The sequence below is a fragment of the Patiria miniata genome, unplaced genomic scaffold (assembly GCF_015706575.1).
Source record: "Patiria miniata isolate m_02_andy unplaced genomic scaffold, ASM1570657v1 HiC_scaffold_8, whole genome shotgun sequence".
NCBI lineage: Eukaryota > Metazoa > Echinodermata > Asteroidea > Valvatida > Asterinidae > Patiria > Patiria miniata.
Genome location: NW_024037075.1, coordinates 13,855,100 through 13,872,236, shown reverse-complemented (window position 1 = coordinate 13,872,236; position 17,137 = coordinate 13,855,100). Strand labels below are relative to the sequence as shown.

Genomic DNA, 17,137 nt, shown 5'->3' with positions numbered 1-17,137 from the left:
TGAAGGATTTAGGCGCAGGGTAACCTACATTTGAACATAAGTGCAACATTTTGGAGGATTGAGGATGGTTCCCAGCAAAAAGACCCTCGGGGGTTTAGAGTTAATTTCAGCAACGATGAAAAAAAGAGCAAACCTACTTGCGGAAGATGATGTTGTAAACCTGCATGCAGGTTGGTGAAGTAGGAGGCAGCGCATTCTTGAGAGCCACAGTAATAGTGATGATGTCATCAGAGTCACGGCGTTTGGTTTGAAACCTGGTCACCTAGAGTTTGCAAAACAGACAAAAATAAGTATAGAAAATATATGTACATCTCATGATAACATCTTTACAACTTTGCATCTTGTGTGGAGATTGATTGTTTCTGAAAAATATGTGAAATAACTCTACAGTGTGAGTACAAAAAAATGAAACCCAAATGTCGGGACTATTGTTTCAGTGAAGTTCCGCATGTAGCACTTTCAAAATCATTTTTGATTGAGAGCAGTGTAGTTTCAGTGCTGTATCCAGATCTATATGCAGATTGTTGCGGTTCCCATAAATTGTGATCATCCATGTGTGTCGTAATGCGAGAAGCGATAACCTTTTCAATGACCTTCGAAAGAAAAGATAATCATTCAAATAACTTGTGTACTTTTCAAGTTACAATTTTTTTAACACAACCACTGTTTTAAAGTTCTGTCCACGGATCACATAAAAAGGTGTGCGTATCTTTCAGTAAAGTGAAAACAATTCACACACATCCCTATGTGATTTGTTTTGCTAGCAGAACACTTTACCGTTTGTAATACCGTTTTGTGATCCCTGGACAGAACTTTAAACATTGGTTGTGTTTAAAATTCCGTAACTTGAAAATTACATGAGTGATTTGAATGATTCTTGTACTAAAAGAAAGCTTATGAATTGGGCTTTCATATCCTAGATTTTAAAAGTGCTACATGCAGACCTTCACTTCAACATAAACAATGGTCCCAACATTTGGGTTTCATGCTTTTTTTTACTCACCCTGTAGTGAAAGCCCAATCACTCTCAGATGCAGTTTTGAGGAAGGTAGAGCCCAGCAACATTCACATGACATGGGGCAGGTACAAATAATGCAGCATTGATTTCCAGTAGTATACAGCTGAGGATCTTAGAGGGTTGAGAAAGGTTCCTAGAAATACGCTAGAAATCATGCCGGCATTTATCTCCCATTAAGAAAATTTCTTTTCGAAATCAGTGACATACTTTTGCCATATAGCCTCAATCCTGCAAAATCCTCCATTTTTTTTGCAGAGGATTTTGAAAGATTTGGGAAGGTTAGGGTTAAAAAGACATTTTACATCTACTCACCGGCTCATCAAGCCTTCGGAGCAGGAACAACATCATCCCATCAAAGGCCATGGGGGTACCTAGGATCTCAGAGTGAGCCCGTAGCAGGGCATGACGTGCCCTAGGGTTGTCCACAACGGGGCTGAAGTCCACGCTGTACTGGTGCAGAAGCCACTGATCAGCAGCCTTCATGCGGAAACAGTTGGTCAAGACCTCCACTGGCTTTCCTTTCTTGCCTGGAGGATTATGAGAAAAATGCATGTTTTTTTTTTAACCCTTACCCTACTAGACCCTCCAACGCATGCCAATATGTGCCTCAAGAAAATCTCCTATGTTTTTTGCATGGCCCTCCAATATCTGCCATGTCATTTCAAGGGTAACTGGACAGGCACTCCAATACATGCCACAGAGAACAATGAGAGTCCTCTGATAACAAAGTGAGTGCCCCCAGCTGGTCAGTATCAGGCACCCTCCAGGGCCTCCAACTCCTGCCAATTGGAGCCTTCACTGCTACATCAAAGTATCCTCCAATAAACTGCAGCTGGAGGGCATTGGCATAACCAACTGACATGCAGTAAACTACCCTCAGAGAGTAAGGGTTAATGTACAATGGAGTTTGTGCACATGTTCTCACTCAATTGTGACAGAGAGAGATGACTTCAAACTTAAATGCTGTTGTTGCTGTGAGGTAGGTGCCTGTGCAAAGGCAATGCTGGATACTGAATCATTCTGTTGTCCCAGACGCTGATTTAGGGCGCAATTTAAAACATGACTAGGTTATTGTCCCTTATTGAATGCAGAAACAAACTTACCTACCAACCGACACAGTGAGCTAAGGCCCAAGGCATATTTTCATGGCGCCGTGGGAAAAACTGCACTAATGACCAATGATCTACCCTACCTTTAAAGACAGCTTTTAGATGAGAAAATGGAATATTTATTGCAGGGGTGTGAGTGACCACTGATAAAAATAGCTGAAAACATCTGAAAAAGGTGTAAAAAAGCTGAACTTTGGGAATCTCCTATACTTTTTTACACAGCAAGTGAGGGAAAAAGCTGAAAAAGGCTGAATCCAAAACTAATAAAAATAGCTGAAATCAGCTTTAAAGCTGAGATTTCACACCCTTGTTATTGGCACATTATAAGGGATTACAGGGCACCAGACCTACCTCTCTTATCAATGGGTCTGGGTGCTTTTTGTTCTCCGTAGCGGAGCTCTGTCTGTCTGCCGCGGCCACTGACTCCCCCTCCCTCAGCACCCTGGGCCCCGCCCACGCTCAATGCTGCCATCTGAGCTGTAGGGGGCGCTTCAGCTGGCATTGGCCTCGGGGCATGAGGATGGTAACTCTCGGCCATGGCCGCTCTTTGCTCCATGCTTATAGCAGCTGTGTAACAAAGAAAGTAGTTTAAACAGTGTGAGTATAAACCAGTTGGCGCAAGTCAGATTTCACCCGACCCCTTTAATTGTCTCCTGTGCAGTCATGCATGAAAACTAATCCAGTGAAAATGTCACCAAAAGAGGCAGGAAGAGTTACTCTAAAAACTACATATGAAAATATCTATATTGCTACAGAATGAAACTATGGCCAATTATAAAAGTGTATATTTTTTTTTACTCATACTGTATCTATAGGGTCATTCTATAAATTTGGGGTCCACTTTTTTCCTGTCCCTGTTACATCTGACATCTTGATTTGAATATAGAGCATGTACATGTATATGTAAATTTGCTGGAAGTTTTTTGTGTTAAGTTTCAACCTCCAAAAAATAGATTTTGTTTTTAAATTGCAATTTTTTTAGCAATACAAAAGATAATCACTTTCATCACCATAAGTTATCACTTTTGTATGAAACATCGCGCAAAAAAATTCCATCCAAGCTTATTAACCCTCCTGCTATCTGAAAAGTCACAGACAGTTAAACAAGTCAATCCTCTTCCCTGTCATGCGTTTTACACAGGCTAGTCGCCAACAGTTAGATCATATTTCAAGCAAGCACTGTGACTAGCCAAATTCAGTCAACCGACAAAAGCAGGCAAGTGGCTGGCACAGCTGGCTTATCAATCTCCTACAGTCAAAGCATAGCTGGATCAAGTAGACAGTCACAGCCAGTCAATCCTGCTTTATGTAGGCTGGGAGCCCTTAACTGTTGAAAACCGTCACTTAATTGGCTTTGACTGAAAGGACAACTTGTTTCAGGTTGTATGTTTGCATACTTGCATAAGAGGGTTAATCAGTTTACAACTCTCAGATTGTTTGCGGCTGACAATAATTCAGGCATATATTTTATACATTATGGGCACAGGCACAAAACAACCCAAAATAAAAGCATATTTTCAGAGAAAATGAATAAAATGAAAATGCATAAAACTGCTGCAAACTGCTTTGACTGGATTGACCTGAAATATGCAAATCTAAAAATGTAAGCGGCCTGACGTTTCGAACCTAACAAGTTCTGGCTTCATATTTTCAGAGGGTTGAAAGTGTGTACAATAGACCAAAAAAGAGGAGTTTTTCCATCTTAATATTCAATGCAAAATGAAAACACATACAAAATGAAAGTGTAACTTCATGAAATTGTGGTTTATTTGAAAAATTTAAAATTGTTAGAAGAAAAAAATCAAATTATGTTGAAGAGCATGGATGGGGAGGAACTCTCAGCCTGAAAAATTTCTGTCAATGGATACCCACCTCCTGATCCAGGGACCTGGGAAGCCCCACCCCTGGTTCTGCCCCTCCCTGGGGCAGGCATGGCTTCGGCATCACCACTAGGCATGGGCGTGGCAGACGCTGTCTCCCCAGGCCTCCGGGGCTGGCCCTGCTGCTGCCCTGCAGAGGCTCGCCCGCGGCCGCGGCCTCGCCCCCGACCACGGGCACGCCCGCTGCCAACGCCTTGCTGACTGTCGGCCATGATGGGTGTTTCTACTTTTCTTTGCTCTGGGGAGGAACAACAGCTTATGGTGATGAACAGAGGTTACATCAATTATGAATGGTAAAACAGTGAAATGGCAACACCAATGAACAGTTAAAAGCATTTGTTTAATGGGACACAAAGTCCTGAAGTTTATACTTTAGATTGTTTACTTATCCTATTTTAACAGTCTGGTTGAAAGAAAACTAACCCAATGTCTTACTAAGAAAAGGTACCCTCAATAAGAGTTTTTTTTGCGTATTAAGAAAGAGAATAAAATGCTCCTTACCACGAATCAGATATTGTGTTGACAAGTTATGGCTATTTAAAGTTCACTCTTATAAACGTGTAAAAAGAAGTAAAGTGCTGAGAAAAAGACATTCAAATTTTCAAGTTTGTATTTATGAAAATGAAAGATGCCAATTATTTTTTTTCCATGAAAACACTTGCACTCCACAACTTGTAAGGTATTTCTATAATTGAACATTCTCCAAAAAGGCACACAAGGGACAGTGTACAAGCATTACATAGGCTGTGTGGACTTCCGAACAAAAGAGGTCCACATAAACCAGGTAGCAGCGACGTTGTGAGGACTTGCCCACGTCCACACAATGTTTCCCCATTTCTAAAAAACAGGTTTAGAGGCATTTTTGGGTTAGATTTATCTGTGGCAGAATGAAGAGAAACACTAAAGGGAATCATAGAAAAAAAATTGGGTTTAAAGAGTTTTCACAGTTTGAGAAAAATGAAACCAATGGAAAGTCCACACAAGGTATGTAACGTAAGCCTGTGTGTGGGTAAACTGTACACAAAAATTGTTGGACTCTGATTATTGGTGGAATGCCTCAGTTTACTAGTGCAGTACTCATCCTAACAGATTCCAACAAACCCTGGTGTTGGAGTTCGGCAGGATGGGTATTGTTAGGGTTAAAGTGATCTTACAGTACCGATGTAAAGGTACCAACAATTAGGTTCTGTAAAAGGCCTAATCGTCTCTGGCAGGTATAGTGGAATCCGGTGACCAGAGAGTTTTCACTTCGGTGGTGTTACACTCATACGCATGCATTTTGGTATTCTTATTTGTCAAAGGAGCCGGAGTGCGTGTTTGAGCCTGACTAATTGCGCAAGCCTATATGTGCCACTGCAGAAAATAGCTGCCCCCAGATTTGTCTATAGCGCTGGGGCAGATTTGTCTGTAGCTCAATGAGCTATGGGACCCTGGTTCGTATTCACAAAAAGACTTAATGCCCATTATGTGGCCCTTGCCCATTATGTGGGTACTTCCAAGTCACTGAAGTGAATCGCTTTATGCCCTATACAGCCAGCTAATCTCCAGAATCAGCGGCACGCTCCGAGCGAACCGAAAATCATCGATCGATGAATATAATGCGTGCACATTTCAAGTGTCAGGTTGGCTCAGTGTGGAAAGGGCATATTTTTCATCATTTTGGCAAAAAAAAACGACAGAATCCAGCGATGATTGTTCTGCGCACATTACATGAGTATGTCATGAGGTATAGTACAGAGTTTAGGGGCAAACTGTGCAGCGGTTCTGTGGGAAATGTCTGTGTTTTGATGGACGTTTTTGAACTTAATTAGTGTTTTGTGCTGCAACATAGTTCTAGGAGTAACAGACGCTAGCTCAATGAGCTATGGGACCCTGGTTCGAATCCCCGCACAGCACTAGGCCCCTACTCAACATTTTTTTGTTTGTTTTTAATAGATGTCTTAATTTTTACATTTTTAATCAAAGTGTTCTTTTTATTTAAGTAGACGAAACGAATGTAGTAACCAGACGCCACTTCAGCGGTTGTGTACAAAGTCCATGGAGAGTGAAGAACATTTTCCTAACATTTATTTCCTAACAAATTGGAAATGTTTTTTTTTCAACTTTTTTTTGCAATGCATTGACTGACCTTTATTGAGATGATATATGAAGAAAAAAGTGGCGTCAGGTTGCAACATTCTTTCCAATCACAATTTTAATACTAATACCTACTAAAAAAAGTAATTGAAGGGCTAAAAAACAACAACGCTAAACCCGACCTGTACCTGTTTCTGAGTGACCTCTGGCTCCCAGGAGGTGCAGAAGACAACATTGGAATGATCCACACGTTCCTGGTTACTGAGCTGGGATTCTATGCGCTGTCGTGCCTTCTCCTCTGGTAGACGATCCCTGTCTAGAATACGCTTCAAGGCCTGGCAAAAAAACAACATTGAAAGAAGATGAAAAAGAATAAACTACAAGGTCAATGTCACCAAAGTAAAAATGCAGAAACAAATCTTACTCTAGTTATAATTGACACATGTTGAGAAGCTGAGTATCACATAATGAGAATGGAGTGTAATTTCAGAGTGACTGAGAAGTGCACATGACTGTTTTCATTGTAGTGAATGATTCATGAGCATTTTTAAAAAATTTGCACTAAATATGGGCTAGTCCAATAATAACACTGTGTGCAAAGATGCTCAAAGGGGCGTGGTCTTGTCATAATGAATGAGGTGCGACCTATCTCATCCTTATGAATAATGCATGACCACAACTTATAGTAGAGCTAATCCACCCAAGCTTCACTCATCAATGGAAGGCGTGACTGTCCTCATCCTTGCGAATTATGTATGACCACAGCTCATAGCAGAACCCAGCCCATCCATCTCCAATCTCCTAATTGGGGGTGTGACTCACCTCATCCTTATGAATAATGCATGACCACACCTCATGGCAGAATCCATCCCAGCTGGCCTCAATCACCCAATGAGAGGCGTGACTCACCTCATCCTGATGAATAATGCATGACCACACCTCATGCCATAACCCGTCCCACCCAACTTCAATCACGAATGGGGGGCGTGACTCACCTCATCCTTATAAATAATGCATGACCTTGCACATCTCATGCCATAACCCGTCCCACCCAACTTCAATCACGAATGGGGGGCGTGACTCACCTCATCCTTATAAATAATGCATGACCTTGCACATCTCATGCCATAACCCATCCCACCCAGCTTCAATCATCCAATAAGAAAAGTAGCTCACCTCATCATAATGAATGAGACGCGACCTATCTCATCCTTATGAGACCACAACTTATAGTAGAGCTAATCCACCCAAGCTTCACTCATCAATGGAAGGCGTGACTGTCCTCATCCTTGCGAATTAATGAACACAGCTCACAGCAGAACCCAGCCCATCCACCTTCAATCTCCTAATTGGGGGTGTGACTCACCTCATCCTTATGAATAATGCATGACAACACCTCATGGCAGAAGCCGTCCCACCCTGCTTCAATCAGCACGGCTGCATCCAGCACACACACCAGGCATCCTTCATCACCTCCAGGACCCTCATCTCCTCCTGAACCATGCTGGCAATCTCCGGCCAGACGATCTGGTTCAGCCGGTCCAGACGGGATCAGTCTTGGAAGACTTTGGCGCCGAGAGCACGCCTGTTGACAAATGGTTGATGCTTCCATCAGCCCCAACATCTGCAGAACAAAAATATGTTTACACCTTGATAATTGTAAAATAATCCACTGACAAATATCCAGCCCAACACAGCACAAGATTTTTTGACGGTCCCAGAAAGGTCCAGCCTAAGTCCTTTTTATTTCTCACAGACTCACTAACTGACAGTTACTTGTGAATTAGCCTGGCTATTTATCTCACTGACTGACTATCCCTTATGACTTTAATACACCAGTCTAGGAGCAGCTTTACGAGGCTTGTCTATTCATTTAAGTCATGTTTCATCTACAGTGTAATTCATCGAACAAGATTAGAAGCCATTTTCAGTGGTGCCATGCCCACGCGCACGAAGCACACTTTCTTAAAGACGAGACGCGTGTGCATTGGTAGCCCTATTGGTCCAAGGACCCCTGAGTGCGTGCATACTACCTGAGCGCGACTTGCACGAGCCTGGTGCCACCGCAGTGCCACCTCAGAAAATGACTGTCATTGCATTAGTGGATACCAGATGTCCATTAGTCTGACACAGCTTGTTATTTGTAACTTCATGATCCATGTGTTGGCAGTAAGTCAAGTCTCCATGCGAGTGGTGACAGTGGATCTCTCATTTCTATCACGTAATACTACTACAGCTTATTCTACAAACTCTTCAGCCATTTTCAATCCAATGAACGGGAGGTTTGCGGTAACACCATGTGAATGATAGCTCTTTTGAGTTCTGAGATTTGAACCAGTTGTTTTACTCGACCTTTCGAACAGTATGCTCTGTTCGTCATTAATCTCCTGTTGACAAACAGAGCACACTATTTGAAACGTTGAGGTAAACCAACTGAGTAAGATTTGAGGCTTTGCATGGTGGAGATACTAATGAATGAAACTATGAAAGGTTTGCGGAAACACCATGTGGGAATAATTTTTTCAAACTCTCAAACCAACTGGTTCTTCTCAGAACCACACAACTTTACAAAGAGATATCATTCACATGGTGTAAACCTCCCATTCGTTGTTCATGTCCACCATGCAAACCTTCAAATCTCATTTTCAATCCAACGACGAAAGAGTATGTTTTCCGCTCTGTGAATTTTGTCCACTCAGCTTTACTAGACTTGCCTTAGCTTGTTGAAAAATACTTTGGAGTTTTTTTTTCAGCACCCACCTTGTCCCAACTCAGTCAGCACTCTCCTGAATCCCTGCGTGCCTGGTAGGTAGGCCTTGTGCCCCAGCTTATCACAGTCAATCACTGCAGCACCGAGCCCCTCCAGCCGTCTACATACTGAAGACTTCCTGCTGGCTATGCCACCGGTCAGACCAATCACGTATGGGGTGCCAGGTAGATCTTTATTCTAAAGGGAAATTTTATAAAAATTGACAACTATTTCAACAATTTTAACCAATTTCAAATTTTTTGTTAAAACTTGATTGAGTCCGCATTCCATTCAGCCCTGCATACTGCACATGTGGGCACCGTGCATAAATACCAAATTTCATTGTTACAAAACCCAATGAAAATTAGCACTCTATCTCCTTTGTTCAATTCCTCAAGCCATTTAAGAATATTAGGTTTTTAAATTTGTTTAATTATTTTATAACTTTTTGTAATATATGCGTATCTTTTTCAGAATACAAGTTTATCAAACAATTTTGTAACGTAATAGGTTGGCAATAATCTGGTGATTTTAGTATTCTCATATATAGGGCCTATGCAATTGAAGCTTCTCCATACTATTTTTTTTTACTCAGTTAATAAGTTCTTAAGTTTTTTATGTTTGTGGATACATCTATATGTATTATGTTGCAAAACATGGGCGTCAATCCTGGGGGGACAGGGGGACATGTCCCCCCACTTTTTGAACGGTGGGGGACACAATATAAAATGTCCCCTCCCCCCAGATTTTTGAACTCATGTCCCATTTAGAGGGCCCTATTAAGTATTACAATGTATCTTTTGCTTAAAAAAAATATTGGTTAAAGTGGTCAGAAATTACTTCAGATCGCTGTTGAAAGTGTCGTTTCCACCGCGTTGTAATATATTAGTGTGACCTCGGGTACGAGTTCGTACTACATAAATTGATGTATGTTCATGTGCCACGGGGGACAGTGAAGCAATATTTCTGCTATGACCGCCATTGTTGTTTACATCGTTTGTCACAGTTCGTCTGCTTTTTGAAACTGTGCCAATTTCACTGTAATTTCAGCGTAATAATGTCAGCAGATTACAACAGGTTGCCTCCATAGAAGAGGTTGCTCTCTTGTTCCCTCTTGTTCCAAAGACGTGATCAGAAATTTGATTTTTGAACAGGACAGCATCAATCAGCACGAAGAAAAATATGGAAAATTCTGTGGAATAGTCTGCACCGCAACAAGAAGAGACCAACAGTTTTAGGGCCCTGTCACACTTCTGCGTATCCTAATTCCTTATGAGTTGCGCATTGACATTTTTTTCATACACAGTCGTACGCACAATACGCACCTCATATGCATCTCTATCGTTTTGTGTAGGTTTTATGTATGCAGATATACGCATGGTACGGCCCAGTACTCAGGATAGTTTTGGGCATGCACAAAACAACGCTGCGTACGCTGTTACGCAGGTCATAAGTTATAAATACGCAGCGCATCGGTCCCGCATCGGTCGAGTGCGTTACGAGTATGCTATGTGTTCGTGACGCACCCCGTCAGCATATGAGCCGCCTGTATTGGACGTATACATAGCGTACTTGCAGCGCAGATGCAACGCACGCTGGACGGCGAGCGGCGGAAATGCGGCGGGAATACGCTCCGAAGTGCGTCAAGCATGCGGTCGGCATAAGTCGGGTGCGTCCGGAATACGCTCGGCGTGCGCACTGCATACTGACCTATTCGCAGCCCGAAAAATAGTGTTGTGTACTGCATACGGAACTCATACGCATCTCATACGCAATGGATGCGCTGAATTCGTTACTTGTACGCTAGATGTGCGTAGCACATAAGTCAAAGTGATCAAAACATTTCAACGTTAATCGAGCGTACGGCTGCGTATTGAAAATTTTTGATAAGGAACTCATAAGGAATAAGGATACGCAAAGGTGTGACAGGGGCTTAAGACGCAATGACAGAATTGGACAGCTGTAATCTATTACCATGGTATAACAAAACAATTGTTGCCTGCTGTGGTGTTTTGTTCACCCGGGGGGGGGGGGGGGGGGGGGGGGCGAATGGCAGCCTCGGCTTCGCCTCGGGTGCCATTTGCCCACTCCGGCAAACACCATGGACCCTATAGCTGTCACAGCAGGCAACAATTGAATAATGCACCAGTCATTTTCAATTGTTTACCTCATATTTGCTCAATATGATGCAAATAGAAAAGGACCAGTGTGTATGCTGCATGCCGCCAAGGGTCTCAAGAGTCTTCCATTGTTTTGTTCTACCATGGTCTCTTAATTACACTTCTGAGCCTTTAAGCAGATTCAACAGAACAATTCAAAAGTGGGGTTTTTTTTTGGGGGGGGGGGGGGAGTGTACAGACAATTTTTTCTGCTTTGTCACCCCAACGCATTAATTTAGTGTTTATGTATGAGTACAATGCTCAGAATAATTTCATGAGGTGACAGACGGAATGTTTCACTCCACAAGGCAAAGCTGAGTGGAATAGAATATTCCATCCATTGCCGAACGTGAAGCATTCATTACTTGTTTTATACAATGCCTGAATAAATTGCTTGTCATCTGATTGGTAGCCAATAGTGCATGTGACCGTGCAAAGGAACTTCGACTTTATCTTGGAATGAACTTCTGTTTTTGACGTGCGACTCGGCTGTATTTTGGGACAAATAATTCAATGACCCACCCATCAGATGAGGGGGGTTTATTCAGGGATTGCAAGATATATACTGATAAGTGGGTCATTGATCACGTGTCATTGAATTATTCGTCCCAATGGCATGGCCACACTGCAAAAAAATAGAAGTTCCATGCCACAATAAATGGAAATTTCATTGCATGGTTACAGTTTTGGCATCTCTGACCGACGAGGATTTATTCAGGTGTTGCATAAAACACATACGTAATGAATGATTCGCATTCATGCAATGGCACTAATTTCATTCAGTGACTGATGGAATGTTCCACTCTACTTGGTTTCGTCTCTTTGAATGGAACACTCCATCTGTCACCTCATGAAATTATTCTTACCATTGCACTCACAAACATACTGAACACAATACATGTATGACCCACTCTCAGCTAAGTGAAAAGAAAGAATGTAAAAAGGGTTGTGTTACATGAATACTTGATTTGATGCGTTCTTACGTTGCAGCATGGATATGTCTGTCACACCAACTGTAATCTTCTCTTCTGCTCTCATCGCCGACTCGCTCAGCAGGATTTTATGTCCAGCGTGGATGCCATCAAGTGTTCCTCCAAGAACAATGCTTCTGTAACTCTTAACTGGCAAACAGTCTAGTACCGGTACTTCACTCACATCAGCAATGACTGGTGGAGAACTATCCACATTCGTCCAGACAGACTCTGGTATTGTTTCCACAACAGGATTTGTTGGGAATACAAACCACGACTTGAGTAAATGCTTGGAGTTTGTTTGGAGTGGAGCAGTCAGTCACTTACCTATTGAGCATTCTAGGGGGAGGCAAGGTGCCAGACCGGTTGCTGATATTGTCCAAGACGACTCTGACATCTTGCCCTTGTAGCTGTGCTGACTTTGCATAGATTGCGTAACGGGAATCAGTCTCTGTTTGTACGGTTCCAGTTCGTGGTCAAGGCCGGGATGCAGCTGTACGTAGAGTGTTTCCAATATGCAGCTGGCGGCATATGGCACAGTATTGGACTGATTCGTTTGATGAGTTGGTTAATCAGCGAGGTTAAGATGAGAAGCCCCGTTCATGCCGTTTTGCAGCTGGGGAGCATTTTGGTTCACTGGAAAGCACAGCAAAACCTGCACTGAATAAAAATGGAATGAAAAAAAAAAATCAAATATTCAAATGTTGTTAACCATGGAGGAATAGCTCTCTTAATTTGAATCACTTGCTCAAGTGAAAACAAGAAAAGTTTTTAGAATTTCTCTTCTGGGGTCCCGTTTTACAAAGGCTGAATTGTGAGTACCATTGTCCATCGGAAGGGGATAAAAATACAGACCTGTCAGGGGCGGATCCAGGAATTTTTGCAGGGGGGGGGTCAGGCACTTCAGATTTTTTTGAATCAGCAAATCAGTGCTGAAATGTAGACAGGTTTTTTCTCCAGACATTCTGGGGGCTGGTACCATTCTTCCAATGGGGGCGCTGTTCAAAACCAACGATCAGACACACTATATCACACAATAGTGTATATACCCCCTTAACCCCCCCCCCCCCTTAGTCAGGATAATGATTCACACAAGACTCATTTGAAGGCTCTTACAATGGTAGTATCGAAAACGAAGACCCCTAACACGAAGACCGAAGACCGGCCCACTCGAAAACGAAGACCTGTTTTCGAGTGGGTATTCGTTTTCGAATACACCAACTTGAAAAAAAGCACTTACGGCTGCTAATCATGGTAACATGATACGACTGTGCTTTTCTTTGGTTGCCAAATTTCCAGTGGGGGGGGGGGGGGGGGGCGACTGGCCAACCTCCCCCCCCCCCCCCAGCTACGCCGCAATGCGAAGTTGGTACAATTTTGGATATAAAACTATCCCAAGAGCGTTTTCATATTCCATTTTCAAAACAAAAGACCATAGGAATGTATCCAACGTATCAATGGAAAGCCAGTGTTCTCACCACAGGGGAACGAGTGGGGGGCTGGATTTTAAAGGGGGGGGGGGGTGATTTCTGTAGCAACGGTGGGGGGGGGGGGGGGGGAGAGAGAGAGACGGGAGCGGGGGGGGGGGGGGTTTGAGGGGGGATGTACTATTTTTAATAGGGGAGGGGAGGTGTGCAGGCTGGTTTTAAGCCACTGATAAAACATCGGCTGGTTTTAAACACATTTTCTTTGAACTGTTTCGGTCCAACATGTCAAAATCGAAACATATAGCTCAGTGCAGAAACAAAACATGTTTGTTGAAGGCAACGGCAAAACTGAGACCCATCTCCCTCATTGAGGTAGGGCTGGGAGTTTACGGATAATAGGGTAATCGGGTATCCGATAAACACATGGCCTGGATTGTGTTCGAATGAATATCCGTAAAAGAGGACAGGGATGATGGTGGGTTTGAACCATTCAATTCTGAGCCAACCAGAAAGTCACACACTATACACTCTTCCTCACATACTCATCTTAAGGTAAAATGCAATACAACAGAATGTGACTGACACAAAATGATCACACCAGAAACAATTGTGAGATACTGTTACGTCTCTCTGGGGTGAGAGACATTATCAAATAAAGAGTCAGATACAAGTATCTTACACACACACACTAGTACTTTATTCGGGATTATTTACATCTCAGGTCAATAGAGGGCGCACTATATACAATGTAAAGTTACGGCGTACATGATTATCTGTGTACAGACGTAGGGTCTATGGCCAGTGAGCGGACAGCTCGATAATCTACGTGTACATGTCAGGGACTCTGTCGGGGTCAGAGCCCAGATCAACAATGACCAGAACTGCCATTTCTGCGCGCTTTATATACACTTTTGGGTGCGCGTCTTAGCCAATGGGAGCATTGGATTCTGGTAGTTATGAATAATGCATCCGTGTACAAAGGCATGGGGAAAGTTCTCTATGGGAGATTTGTACACGGCTGACTTAGACAATCTACCGGAAGAAAGTCCGAGAGCAGTGGTTAGCGGGCAAAGTAGGATCACTCGTGGGTACCTTACGGGGAACTGATCCTCAAGGAAAAGGGAAAGGGAATAACTTCTCGGTACATAGGTTTGTGTACAAGACTTAGTCTCTAAGACTAGGTAGGAATCTACACACTAATGCTATGGAGTAAAACTATGAGATGAAGGACGTAACCTGACCTCTAGCTACCGTAGGTCTCGGCCAGTGGGTTAGCGGGACACACTCGCTGGGGTGTACGGGGTCACTAAGGGGTGAATACACGGGTAGGTTTTAGCGAGCCACATTCGCTAAATGCTTGGGGTCAATGTGGGTCGGATGCGAGGTAAGGTGTGTGAGGGGAATTTGCATCGACTCCGGGGAAAGGTGGAGGGAAAATGGCTAAGTCCTAAGTACATGTCCCATGGCGGTACATGTTCAATAGCTGTGAGTGCTACATGCATTGCGCGCTATACAATAGCGTACTGTATAATGTGCTGCACACTTCTACGTGTGTTTAAGACTTCATGGTAAAGCTTCGCGCTGTGTGAGGGCACACAGGATCGCTGCAAGCATTACGCTGTGCACGGAGTGGAATGGATTGGTTGGGAAAGAAGTAAACTACGTAATTTGCGGGAACGCAACAATACTAACATCATGTATTTTAATATGGAACCTGAATGCAATCCATATGTCTACTCCATCAGGCTATTACTGGGCAGGTCCAAGAATTCACACACGTTACGTCCCAGGAATGCTTATAACCCTCAAAAAAGCAATTAGATCAGTGTGGTTTTTTGTATTCTATTGTTGGGACATCTGATAAGAGAATACCGTACCCACATGAATTTGTGTTATTCTTTGTGATGAAGAAGACATGATACGCTACGTATGGGACCACAAGGAGACCTTTTCTTGGACTTGCCCTACTTGCAAAAAAGGAGAGTTTTCTAGTTTATTGTAAGAGTACTAGGCCTATACCGGTATAAATGGAAACAAGTCTTTTATTTAAAAGTATGTAAAGAGAAAATTTCACCATTTTCAGCCACTGCAAAGCATAGAAAGTGAATTTGACACCACACTTCATTAACATCCAAACATGTCAGAATATTGTTGTTGTTTTTATTTATATGAAAAAATATGAAAAAAATTACAATGCACCTAGTCAGTTACTCTTTGTGCTTTATTTGAAGAAAAAAAAAACATTGGTGTCATATTTCCTTCAGTAGTTTTAATGTTCAATTAATATAATTCTGAAAACTTTTCTGTAACCCCCCCCCCCTTCAATGCTGGGTCAAATCAGTTATTCCTTCATCTTTTTGCAGTTTTTAAAATTGATCTGCCCACCAACCTTTGCACTAATGTTTATGGGTCATTCCATGAAGTTCAAAAGGAACAGGCCATAATTTTCTGAGGTCTGATTATAAAACAGTTTTTTCTTTGTTATGGAATGGTTATTTCTAAAACGAATGTCATTTGACAATAAGCCTATAAGATAAGCTTTTAAATGATACCATGCTATATGATATTTAACAGTTGTTGACTGATGTGATGTGGGATATGACGTTTTGAACACCCGAGGGACGCATAGCGCCCGAGGCGAAGCCGAGGGTGCTATGCGTCCCCGAGGGTGTTCAAAACGTCATATCCCACATCACATCAGTCAACAACTGTTTTGTCATACCTCTGTCTTGATGATGTGTTTTACTTGTTTTTCTAAGGGAATTAAGGGTAGCAAACTGAAGGAATCTTTGAAAAGTTTTCTTTCAACATATATAGATGTAGGGGCATTAAAACAAGCTTAAGTTCAGAGCAATTTGGGGTAAAGGTTTTACAAGTTTAATAAAAAAAAATCTTCTGTCCAGTTCTTTCACAGGAAGTGTCTCGAAACGAGTGTCCCTGCCCATTTCTAGTTCTTCGCAGAATTCTCGTACAACGCGGACTGCGTAGTCGGTACAACGTTTGGTGTTCGATGAGTCTTGTTCAAAAGCTAAATCTTTTATTTGTTGTTTGGAGTGGCTCAAAAACCTTGTTTGGAGCGGAGAATCTGTGCCTCCGGGCTCAGCTGACATGTTGAGGCTGATGAGGATCGTATATGAAAAAACTAACTGTGTCAGCTCTGCATTTCCGAAGTTCTGAAGGCCTAGGCACCGTTACTAGAGTCAGTCAAAACGTAAACATAATCTTAATGCCGCTCGTCGCTGGCCGCCAAATTAAGGTCGTCTGCAAATGCACTGCTCCCTCACTGCTATACATTATATTGTGGAACGTGAAAGTACTGCGGGGTACCAGTGAATACAAGTATAGTCTGGTTTAAAAGCGGTCCGCGCATAATGGTTTGGACTGTGGGGCGGGGACTAGTCTACATGCAAGCGATATCACAATGTGATATACAACGGGAGTGTGCCATGCATATTTATCGCCCGGTCAGGTGATCGTCCTGGGCCAATGAAAATACAGTATAAAGACAGAGGTATGACAATCAAAAATAACTTTCATAACCAAATTCTGTAAATGTTATGGCGTCCGGCATAGACAATGAGGAAAAAGTGTGACAAAGCAACCTACAGTTCAAAAATAACTCATTTTTAAAAGAAAACAAGTGGACTGGAGTTGAGGTTTTACACAAATTATAGCAAGACAAGTCAGGTGTGTTTACAAACACAAATGCCCCGCAACGGTGACAGTTCCCATGACATAACACCACTCT

General features: G+C 42.5%; 2 protein-coding genes across 5 annotated transcripts in view; both read right to left on the bottom strand.

Annotated features, from left to right (window-relative positions):
- Positions 1–17,137, bottom strand: part of LOC119719455 (piwi-like protein 1) — a 40,674-nt gene extending 23,537 nt beyond the window's left edge. Inside the window, exons 1-8 of one of the 4 annotated variants that reach the window (XM_038188920.1) lie at positions 16,456–17,137; positions 11,975–12,622; positions 8,844–9,030; positions 6,272–6,418; positions 4,000–4,245; positions 2,479–2,694; positions 1,331–1,545; positions 138–262 (exon numbers count right to left, since the gene is read on the bottom strand). In XM_038188920.1, the coding sequence (XP_038044848.1) occupies positions 138–262; positions 1,331–1,545; positions 2,479–2,694; positions 4,000–4,219 (776 nt within the window). In that variant the 5' untranslated portion in view covers positions 4,220–4,245; positions 6,272–6,418; positions 8,844–9,030; positions 11,975–12,622; positions 16,456–17,137. Of the gene's footprint in view, positions 1–137; positions 263–1,330; positions 1,546–2,478; positions 2,695–3,999; positions 4,246–6,271; positions 6,419–6,905; positions 6,947–7,449; positions 7,690–8,843; positions 9,031–11,974; positions 12,623–16,455 lie in introns of those variants that run through there. The other 3 variants (XM_038188919.1, XM_038188922.1, XM_038188921.1) reach the window with 3 other exon arrangements.
- LOC119719765 (bifunctional coenzyme A synthase-like) lies at positions 4,858–12,359 on the bottom strand. The gene is made up of 6 exons (XM_038189254.1): positions 12,290–12,359; positions 11,955–12,193; positions 8,866–9,030; positions 7,450–7,707; positions 6,272–6,418; positions 4,858–4,884 (listed from the first exon to the last, which is right to left on the bottom strand). Exons 1-6 carry the CDS (start codon positions 12,357–12,359, stop codon positions 4,858–4,860), a joined length of 906 nt encoding a protein of 301 aa, XP_038045182.1.

Excerpts from the sequence above, each read along its gene's own strand:
- LOC119719765 (XM_038189254.1), bottom strand. The coding sequence starts at position 12,359 with ATGTCAGAGTCGTCTTGGACAATATCAGCAACCGGTCTGGCACCTTGC. Across the intron at positions 12,194-12,289 it reads CCCCCTAGAATGCTCAATAG|AGTCTGTCTGGACGAATGTG; the intron begins GTAAGTGACTGA and ends AAACAATACCAG. Across the intron at positions 7,708-8,865 it reads GCACGCAGGGATTCAGGAGA|ATGTTGGGGCTGATGGAAGC; the intron begins GTGCTGACTGAG and ends TTTGTTCTGCAG.